The following is an 11,304-nucleotide window of genomic DNA, read 5'->3' on the forward strand; positions in this document are numbered from 1 at the left end:
GACTGTGCTTTTCACCCAACGTAGTGAACAAGCAGCAATTCCTTTTAAAAGCACTTGCTTTAAACACCTACCTAGGTAGAATCTAGTTGTTAGAAACCCTGCTACAAAACAGTAGAGCAGAGCTAGGAAAAGAGCAAGAAAATACTTAGGAAGAAAAATGGCATTTACTTACTGCTTCAAATTTTTCTCTGTTTTTCCGAAGATAATTTATACAGGCGTTCCGAACATCAATATGCAGAGATTGTGAGTGTAACACCTACGGGGAGGGGAGGAAGGAAGAGAGAAGCTGCAGTTTCTTAAGACTCTTGATGAAAGTTAATGATTGGATGATGTAATGAATATAGGTTAAATGTAAGCTTGGAAAGAATCAGTTTTTTTAAATTAATTTTGATGAATATTTATTTCAAAACTGACAACTGTACAAAATTAAATCAGTTACTTATTGAAAATTAAATGACAAGTCAAAATTTACAGTAAATTTAGAAATTTAATATGAAATGAATATTTATTGACAGAGTACTAGCTGTCCATCAGACTTTGTTTCCCCCTTCTCCTGTATCATCACCTTAAAAGAAAACTCCCACCATCAGAATAACTTTAAAGAATTAGAGTCCAAATTTTAGTTTAGTGGAAGAAAACATTACTCACATAATTATCAACACTCAAAATGAGCAGGATAACTGGCTCAGAATCTGAAGCACTAGTCCTCCCACTACTATTTGTATTTAAGACACTATTTTTTCAAAATGCTGTTTCACAGAAGTGAGGGGGAAAGCGTGACATGAAGATAATGATGATCTTACTCCAAAACTTCAGCAAAGTCATTCACACAATATAAAGCAGGGAAGGGCTTTCAAGATCTTTCCTGGATTGTTTTTTATACAAAAGTGGCAAATCCCAGTTTGCGCTAATTTTACACTAAAAATGCACTGCTGGGACTGGGCAGAAGGGGTGTTCAAAACCTGAACCTAAATTCCCTAAGTGGAACAGGAAGATTGTGCACACATACCAATATGTCAAACTCTTCCCTCCCTGAGATGTGGTGCTTTCCCTTTGCACAGCTAGCGTTCCTTTAATCCCCACTCTCTCGTTTTTCACCCTCATCATTAACACCCACTAATGGGATCCATTTCCTCCAGGTATCGCCAGCGTTGAAGTGCAAAGTGCTTCTGGTTACTTAAATTAAATAACTACTTACCTGCTCGGCTACAGCCCTGAAAAGACAGGATCCATCCTTGGCAACCCGCTTTCTATATAAACCCTGAGATCGCAAGTAACTGTCCATAGAAGCGTCCCCAGGAGCCTCCACGCCGCTGCTGGGATGACTCTGCTCCCCGCCATCTGTTTTGCAAGCAGCCTCCATATTTACTGCTTAATACTGCAGAAAATCGCTGCAGCTCTCCTAGCCCCACATGGCAAGACTGCCCCACAGGCAGGTAATGGAAACGGCCACAGCAGGTGGAGGTGAAGAGTGCTTCCCTCCTCAGCAATCGGGACGGCAGCAGCAGAAACAGCAGCTGGCCTTACGTTGTCAAATTGCATGTGGGACTCATAGGCAGATTCTTACTGCCTAAAGCTCCTTAAAGAGAGTCGCTTTCTGGCCTCCCTAGAGGGCCCGACAGCTGCTCCTGGAAAGTAACTCGAGGGGTCCAGATCCGACGATTACTGCTGGCTCCTCTTGTACACACCCAAGCTACAAGGCGGAAAACAAAAGAGAAAGGACATGTGCTGCTACTACTACTGCCAAGAAATGGTAACCTACAGTTTGTTTTCACTTTCAAACCGCTGCCGGAGATGTTACTGGGAGTTGTAGTTCTACAGAAGCAGGAAGTAGAAGCACAGGGGTTGAGGAGGGGAATGCCTCCCCGAGCCAGAAAGGCTCCTGTAGGAAGGGGGAGAGGACCGACGTGCTTTGTACAAGCAGGTCACCACAGCAGCCCTGGCATGACGTGAAGAGACAATCCCCTTTTCCGATGCAAAACGCTTACACCACGAAGTGAACTAAATTTTTCATATCAAACTATTACCGCCCTCTTTCTAAATACTTAACAGTTTAGGACTCTAGTTTCACTATCTGGTCTAGCAACCTGCCCAGTGCACTTGAAGTTTCGATTCTTTCTGTTACTCCTCCCACATTAGTATTGTCTATAGCTGGAAACAAGAAGAGGACAGGCATGTAGCTTGTAGCACAGACTTTTTCCTTGCCTAGATCCTGCCTTGCTTTTTACAGCAAAACGCTGCTGGGACTTCTGATAATCATGTCTTTGGATCAATCAGAAATGCTATATGCGTTTCTGGGGTTGTCCTACAAGCTGGGTATAGTTCCTCAGCTAAACTCCCATTACAAATTAAGTGGCTTAAATTTCATGTGGCATTTCACAAGTCTTTTATTTAAAAATAAAAAACAGAAGCAAGAGAACTGGAAAGGTCAATTTTCTTTTCAGTTCTATAACTCATATAGTTAGAAAGTAAGTATTATACCAGTTAACCTCGGTCAATAATTAGTGATATTCCAAGTACTGTGCTCTCAAAAAGCAATGCAAAACAGTCAGTCAGTCCTCTACCAAAAGGGTACGTTGCATTTTTGCTGTATTGTACTCTTAAATTTTAACTGGTTTGAGGCCTAGCAAATTACAAATAACCACCCATAAAGTTCCTTAGAAGCTTCTTGCATTTCATTTGGCATTCTTCAGGACCTTTCTTCCTTTTTCATTCCCCTAAGTGTTTTCACTCACATTCGAGTTTTGCCTAAAGGAAAGGCAAATCCCAGTCAGCATAGCACCGTAGAGACCAATAAAAATATCTGAGAACACTGAGGGGCGATCACAGGAGACAGAAGGAGGGCTGGAGTCACAAACGTGGCGAAGTATAAATTCAGTGGGGATAAGTAGACGCACTTTCCCAGCAGAGCCAGACCAAGTTTCCGTTTGACTAAGGTTTGCTCATTTTGTCTTGTAAACTTCTCGAACTAGGCACCAAGGCCAATAAACCCTGTCTGCTGCGGGACCATGCAAGCTGCAGCCCAGTCTCCCTACAGCGGGAGACCTATGAACTTAGAAATAGCTTAACGCTGGAGTACCCAAGTCCGCACACACGTACAACTCAGCCGGGGGGAAGAGACAACACCAACTGAAACACCGTGACACCTTCTCCCCCGCCCCCCAAAAAAGGAGGACACACACGAATACATTCTGCTTTATTGGTCAGAGAAGCTCCCTGGCGGGGCGGGCCGGGCCCGGCCCGCCCTAGAGCAGCGCCCAGCTCTGCCTGCAGCGGCCGCGGAGGTTGAAGCGGTGCAACCAGCGCAGCCGCAGGCTTGGGCGAGGGCTTCGCACCGCTTTGGGGAGGGGCAGGTGTGCTAGGCCTGGGGCACAGCCGGAGCGCAGGAGCCGCGGCGGCCGGGCTAGCCGGGGGTATCCCCGCAGCCCCCGGGTGCCGTGTGTGTGTCACTGCGGGGCCCTGGCCTCGCTCACTCAGCAGGAGCAGGACCCGCCTGTGGCGGGGGGGCGGCGGACCCGCCTGCGGGGAGCCGCCGGACGAGGCGCTGGCTCCAGCCCCCTGAATTGCCCCTGCGCAGTGACTGGTACTTACCGAGGGAGGGGCGGGCGCAGCAGGCTCGGACTCTCCCTTCCTCCTCCCCGGCCGCTGCTGCTGCTGCTGCTGCCGTCGTCGTCGTCGTCGCCTCCTCCTCCTCCTCCTCCTCCCCCCCCCCCCTCGCGAGGCCCCTGGCTAGCGGCGGCGGCGCAGACACTTCAATCTCCCGCGTCGCCTTCCTATGATGCTGCCGCCACCCCCGTCGCTTGCTGTTGGTTTGTTCCACCGGCCGCACCTGTGCTGGTGGCTGTGGCCTGCACCATGGCTCTCCGGGGTGTGGTGACAAGTCGAGTTGTTCCCCGTAAGCGTCGGGAAGCGGGTGTCTTATACGCACCCCCGCGGAAGCCGCTAATGGTACCATCCGGAGACTACTTCGCTCCCGCAGGGTATCGCTGAGCGCTCCAGTTAATGCGGAGTGTCGGGCGAGGGGTTCAGCTGGAGCGGGGAGCAGCCGGAGCGATCCCAGGAGGGTGTCTGCCTAAGGCTTTATTCTGTTGTTGCTATATTTAGGCTTGGCAGAATTTGATTTTTTTTAATAACTTTGACTGCTAATAATTATGTTTATTTTAAACATTTTTTAAAAATATTTAAATTGTCTGACTTCCTTTCCCTGGGACATTATGGGTGGTCAGACAATAATTACTTAATGACAGTAGATCTTGAGATTCAAAAAGTAAAAGCTTTGTAACTATTAAAACACAATTTGTCAACATCACATGTCAAAACATACTAAGTAAATAGCCTTACATGAAAATAATAAGTTCTCCAGCAGCAGTTCTCTTGCTTTGCCTACATTTAAATATTTATTTATAGAAATATATTTTTTGTTTATATGGATACAGTGGAATTCATGTTTACTAGCAAAAATCTAATCCTTCCAAGCCTAACTTGATTTCAATTCACACCTTAGCTTACATGGTATGACTTTCCTATGTAGACAAGCCATTAGTGAAAAGCAGCAAGAAAACATTATTTAGGTTAATCAAGGCTACAGAAGAGTGTGTATCTTTCCAGAGGGATGGAACAAAGCTATTTATTGTTACTTATTTGTGTTACAGCAGTACCTAAGGATTCCAGCTGAAATCAGGGCCCCTTTGTCTAGGCGTGGTACAAACATACAGAAAGAGAGAGTCCCTGCTGAAGACAAAGGGTTGTGGGGAAGTGATATGACCTACAAGCAGAGTGAACAATTTGATGATTTACAAATGTCATTAGGTACCAAATTTTTGTTTTTGTTTGTTTTGATGACAAGGCAACTGCAGATGAAATTCAATGTAGATGTGCAAGTAACGTGTCTTGGAAAGAACTATTTTAACGATTTATACATATTGATATATGCCAAAAAAAATTTTCACACAGGAAAAAGACCTGGGTATTATTATGCACATCACAGTGAGGTGAGAAAGACTGGGACTGGCTGGGCAAGGAGCCTAGGACTGAGATCGTAGAAGGAGCGGGAGATATGGGAATACCGAGACACACTGGGGCAAGGATGCTTGTTGGAGACTGAGATTGTATGAGGAGGTAGGGGATAGTATGCAATTATGTAATTAATGTAACAATGAGGAATCAAATTAAGGTTGTATGGATAGCCTTAAATCTGGCATTTCTTACTTTTGAGTACCTGACTTTGCAACCTTAACTTTCTTTTCTCATTTTAAGTGTAATTGCACAAATAGATGGTACCTTCTTATCCTGAGCACTCTGTCTAATTTTGGTTGCCCTTTCTTAGTAAGAATGTGAGAATATATGTACAGTTTCTTTAAATGTATTAGGAAGACTGGGAGAAATGGAACTAGGGGAAGTCCTAGACAGGAGATCAAGGGAATAGCTTTAGTGTGCTAATAGTTGTGGGTTTTTTTCTTTAGATGATTCTTTGTGAATCTTTATCTTTGTTGTATGACAAAAAATAATAGGAAAGATCCAGAGAAAGGCAATAAATATGATTAGAGATGTGAAAAGGCTTCCTTTATAAAGAGAATCTAAAAGACCAGTCTGTTTAGCTGAGAGGAGACAAATAAGTAATAGAATATATAAAATAATGAATGGTGTTGAGAAGGTCAATTGGACACACTTGTCTCTTAACACAAGAACAAAGGGCTATTCGATTAATTTTAAAAGCAACAAATTAAAACTGATAAAAGGTTGGTTGTTTTTTAAAAGTGTCTTTAACCTCTGGATTCACTACAACAAAATATTAATGAACCAAAGAGTTTAGTAGGAGTCAAGAAAGCAGTGGAAACCAATATAAGTATTTAAACTACCTAGGAAAATGTTAATAGGATTATCAATCCTCATGCTTTAGAATAAGGTATTTCTCAATGTGAGTAAGGGTATCACTATCTAGTCATAAGTTTCTAGGCGGTTGTGAATGTGACAAATAGCAAGCAAGGGTTTTCCCAAAATCTTTCTCCCAAATCTGAAGAGTTCATTTTAAATTTTGGTTGTAATTCTTCCTTTTGAATACTGACCCTCAACAGAAGAATACATCCTGGTGAATGAGGGATCTGTTAATTGGTTTTAATGTCTGCAACAGATTCCAAAAATTTGTTGCTCTGCGTGAACTCAGGATGACATAGAGATCCTCTACTGGAAAAAAAAAAGCAGTATTTTTCTCCCTATACAATACTTTGAACTGGTGTACACACACACTGTGATAAATGGGGGAGGGGGTGGTAACTCCCTTTTATGGACACCCAGCTAGCTAGCTATAAAGTCCCTCTTGGTGGTGGTTCTCTGCTTGCTTTACCTGTAAAGGGTTAACAAACTCCTGCAGGTAAAGGAAAGAGAGTGGGCACCTGACCAAAAGAGACAATGGGAAGGCTAGAACTTTTTTAAATGGGGGGGAAAAACTTTCCCTGTCTGTTCTTTTTTCTCCCATAAAGAGGGGAACAGGGAGCAGTTAGTCTATGAGAAGCTTTAAGCCAGGTATGATCATAAATCATCGGATCATACCTAGAACTACAGTACTTATTTGGAACTCCCAAATGTGTAAGTAGATCAGAAATGTTTAGAAAGATACAATTAGGGTTATTTCTATTTATATATTATGGCTAATGGACTCCTCTGTGCTAACCCCAGATGCTTTTGTTTGCTTGTAACCTTTAAGCTGAACCCCCAAGAAAGCTATTTTAGGTGCTTAAATTTTGGAATTGCTCTTTTAAAATCTAGCAAAAGCCTAAGTTCCAAATGTATTTTCTTTCTTTTTTTTTGGTTTTAATAAAATTTATACTTTTTTTTTAAGAACAGGATTAGATTTTTGGTGTCCTGAGAGGTTTGCGCATGTTGTTTAATTAGCTGTTGCCACCAGCTAATTTCCTTTGTTTTCTTTCTCAGCTCTTCCCCGCAGGGGGCGTGAAAGGGCTTGAGGGTACCCCGCGGGAAGGAATTCCCAAGTGCATCTTCCTGGGTTCCAAAAGGGGTTTTGCATTTGAGTGGTTTATCAAGCCAAGGTCAGAGAAAAGCTGTATCCTTGGGAGTTTAATACAAGCCTGGAGAGGAAAGTATTAATTTTTAAAATCCTTGCGGACCCCCACCTTCTGTACTTGAAGTGCCAGAGTGGGGAATAAGCCTTGGCATACACACACTCAAACCATTCTTAACTGGCTATTAACTGTAAACATAACTGATAGAAAATATTAAATCCCTACCATAACCCTCTAAAGTAGAACAAGTGGTTAATTCTGACACCCATTGAATTCAATGGGAAGATTCCCATTGCCTTCAGAGGGTGTTGGATCAGGCTTAAAACATGAGAGATGAGCAAAGCAATCAGTGTAGAGAATTTATGAGCCTTTGTGTTCACTGACATCTTCTGTAATTCTGTCAGAGAGGAAGGCAGGCCCTTGATAAAGGGCCTGGATTTCTTGCTTACATTGAGGAAAACCGCATATTACTGATAATAATAGATAACAGAGGATCTAAGAATAATTCTACTGTCTGCGGGGTCAGTATCCCATCCAGGTAAAAAATACCTACAGTACTCTCAGTTTTGCATGCCTTAGTTACTTCCCAGATGGACAACAGCAATGCATTCTACCTGGATATGAAACCGTCAGCCTTCAGAAAACTACTAATTCTATAACCTGCAGGAGTTCACTTCTGACCTATTCTCATCTCACTACATTGGCTCCCTATAGAATATCAAAATCAAATTCAAGGTCTCAGTTTTTATTTTTAAGGAGCTTAATGATCTGGGCAATATTTAAAGGATTACTTAATGCTCTGGGACAAACACTGCAGTCAACAGCTCTATTCCTCGGGCACAATGAAACTGTACTATAAGGGCCAAGACTCTACAATAAATTCCTGTTAGAGCTAAGAACCACGACAAACATCATCCAAGTAGACAGGAAAAGAGAGAAGAAAAGAACTACATGTGACATGCTAGTCACAGAATTTTATTCGCTCTGATACCACAGTGAGGGGTGAAGAGTAAGAATCTGAATAGAATAGCAGGGTCTGATCCCATTTCATGATCAGTCCCTAATTTGGGGAAAGTAATTTTCTTGTATTTGAATTGTCAAAGGCAAACTTACTTTTCTCATCTTATCAAAATCAGAAGCATCTGGTAATCAATAATGTGTCTATGTTCAGAGTATTAATAAAGGGAAGGATCAGAAACCATGTCTTGAGTTTTAGTATTTGAAGTTTAGAAAAGTGATACATTCAGCTCTCTGAAAACTAAAAAGAAACCAGATAATTCCTTAAAGACACTCTAATTTCATTTTTTCTCATGGAAAATTTTTTACTTTAGAGTTTGAGGAATACGTGTACACCATTGGCCAGGAAAAACACTGCCTTTTACCTTGTAGAGCATCAGAGGAGTCCAAACTTAGCATAGATCTGAACTTTTGTGCATGTCCTAAATCTAAAGTGACAAAGGTTTTGTTTGGCACTTCTGCTGTTTGTGGTTATCTCACTTCCTCTGGTTTTTCCTTTGCTGATGTTATATTGGCTAATAAAGAGGAAAAGAGCATGTAGTATAAGGCTGAAGTAAAATCAATAACTATTTACTACTAGTCTTAAGCCATTATTTCTCACAGAAGAATAGGAAATAATTTCAAATATGCACATTTGTGGCTATTTAACCTTTCACAATCCCTAATAAATTAAAACACAGCAGCATTTGGTTAGACTTAACTATTTTGGTTTTGATTGGGGCATATGATGAGTGGTACTTTCTTGTAGGTGGAGTAAGTACTATTTATGTTTTAATATACATTAATCATTAAGAAACTACACGCCATGTATTTCTAAAAAAAATTACAGATTCATTGTAATGCACCTGTCTAGAAGCTCAGTGATCTTTTTAATACAACTTTATAACAGCAATAATCCTGTGTAAAGTTGTCCTACTGCCATTATAAAATGGAATATATTAATTTTTAAAAAACCTAGCTAGGCATTTATGGGATATGAGAAGTTCATGCTTATGTCTGTAAACTTTATTTATGACCAGATTCTAGAGCCATTTCAAGATAGAAATGCTTATATTTATATAGTGCTAGAGGTATCAGTGGCACTTTAAACATAAAAGAAGACAAGTTTTCTGCCCAGGGGTGTTTATAATCTATACAAATACAATGAGTAAAGACAACATTAACATGTAGTGGGCGGGGGGATGTTTATAAAGGCAATGGTGAAAGCCCAAGAGTTTTGAATGCTCCACAGTGTGTAGGCTATATTGAGGCCAAAGAAAATGAGAGGAGAAAAGGGAGTTTATCTTCAGCAAAATGTATGATCTTAATTATGTGGAGAAAAACTATTTCTGTTCCTGTTCAGAAAAAAATCCAGCTCGAATCAGTCTAGGATATTATGATGTGTAAGATCATAAGATAGAAGATGGTTATTTTTTTCAAGTACTGTGATAAGAAACAGAAGGTGAGAAATCTGTAGTAGTTAGTGTTGAGGTCAAGGGGAGAGTGTTTCTTCCCCCATGTACCCAAAGTTTGTGGACAGGGACCTATTTTATAGAGCGGGAAGTTACCTGAGAATTGACAATTGTGGTAATGTATGTAGAGAGCTAAGAGAGAGAAGTTGCTTTTCTCCACAGACTAGATATGGACAGACTAAGACTATCCACAGACTAAGGCTGTAGATGACTAGAGGAGACTTTCTACTTGGAAAGGCGCAAAAATGGATTCAAATATATTTGTGTCTAATGCCACTACAGAATATTTATTGTTTGCCTTGTAATGTAATTGAACAAGATTCAAAGAAAATTTTAAAAACTTATAGGCTTTGTCATAAATATAAAGGGAAGGGTAAACCCCTTTGAAATCCCTCCTGGCCAGGGGAAAGCTCCTCTCACCTGTAAAGGGTTAAGAAGCTAAAGGTAACCTCGCTGGCACCTGACCAAAATGACCAATGAGGAGACAAGATACTTTCAAAAGCTGGGAGGAGGGAGAGAAACAAAGAGTCTGTGTGTCTGTCTATAGTCTGTCTATATGCTGGTCTTTGTCGGGGATAGACCAAGAATGGAGTCTTGGAACTTTTAGTAAGTAATCTAGCTAGGTATGTGTTAGATTATGATTTCTTTAAATGGCTGAGAAAAGAATTGTGCTGAATAGAATGACTATTTCTGTCTGTGTATCTTTTTTGTAACTTAAGGTTTTGCCTAGAGGGGTTCTCTATGTTTTTGAATCTAATTACCCTGTAAGATATCTACCATCCTGATTTTACAGGGGGGATTTCTTTATTTCTATTTACTTCTATTTTTATTAAAAGTCTTCTTGTAAGAAACTGAATGCTTTTTCATTGTTCTCAGATCCAAGGGTTTGGGTCTGTGGTCACCTATGCAAATTGGTGAGGCTTTTTATCCAACATTTCCCAGGAAAGGGGGGGTGCAAGTGTTGGGAGGATTGTTCACTGTTCTTAAGATCCAAGGGTCTGGGTCTGTAGTCACCTAGGCAAATTGGTGAGGCTTTTTACCAAACCTTGTCCAGGAAGTGGGGTGCGAGGTTTTGGGAAGTATTTTGGGGGGAAAGACGCGTCCAAACAGCTCTTCCCCAGTAACCAGTATTAGTTTGGTGGTGGTAGCGGCCAGTCCAAGGACAACGGGTGGAATATTTTGTACCTTGGGGAAGTTTTGACCTAAGCTGGTAAAGATAAGCTTAGGAGGTTTTTCATGCAGGTCCCCACATCTGTACCCTAGAGTTCAGAGTGGGGGAGGAACCTTGACAGGCTTGTATCCTATTAGTGAGACATACAGAAAATGATTTAGGCACTTCTTCTTCTGAGGATTTCAAAGCACTCTGCAAACTAATTAAGGATCACAGCACCTTTAAGAGGCAGCTAAGAATTGTTGTCCTTATTTTACAGGTGGGGAAACTGAGGGAGAGATATTAGTCAATTTGCCAGTGCTCATGCAGGAAGCCTGCGCCAGAACGCACATAGTACCCAGATCTTCTGATTCCCATGTTTGTGTTCTGACTGCTGTGTTCCTATATCTGTCCTCTCACAGCTACAGCACATACGCTTTTTTTAAATAATGTATATGGTCTGTGTAGATGTTGTTTCCTTTTAGTATTTAAATGGGCAGCAGTTAGTGCTAACACAGACTTGGCTGAATTAAGTGGGAATTCAGTAAAATTCACTAATACCTTTTAAAATGAGTGTGGAGAAATTTCGGGTTGCTGATAAAGCTCTAGGGTTGCCTGATGTCTGAGTAAAATAACACTCCAATGAGGCAATCTCATTAGCTAACAA

At 41.4% G+C, this 11,304-nt stretch overlaps 1 protein-coding gene across 3 annotated transcripts in view; it reads right to left on the reverse strand.

Annotated features, from left to right (window-relative positions):
- The window catches only part of OTUD4 (OTU deubiquitinase 4), a 54,087-nt gene extending 50,406 nt beyond the window's left edge, over nt 1–3,681 (reverse strand). For all 3 annotated transcript variants that reach the window (XM_077815336.1, XM_077815335.1, XM_077815339.1), the window contains exons 1-3: nt 3,592–3,681; nt 1,199–1,693; nt 173–256 (exon numbers count right to left, since the gene is read on the reverse strand). In XM_077815336.1, the coding sequence (XP_077671462.1) occupies nt 173–256; nt 1,199–1,363 (249 nt within the window). In that variant the 5' untranslated portion in view covers nt 1,364–1,693; nt 3,592–3,681. The remainder of the gene's footprint in view (nt 1–172; nt 257–1,198; nt 1,694–3,591) is intronic.
- Between the last annotated feature and the right edge of the window lie 7,623 nt (nt 3,682–11,304).

The sequence above is a fragment of the Eretmochelys imbricata genome, chromosome 4 (assembly GCF_965152235.1).
Source record: "Eretmochelys imbricata isolate rEreImb1 chromosome 4, rEreImb1.hap1, whole genome shotgun sequence".
Taxonomy (NCBI): Eukaryota; Metazoa; Chordata; order Testudines; family Cheloniidae; genus Eretmochelys; species Eretmochelys imbricata.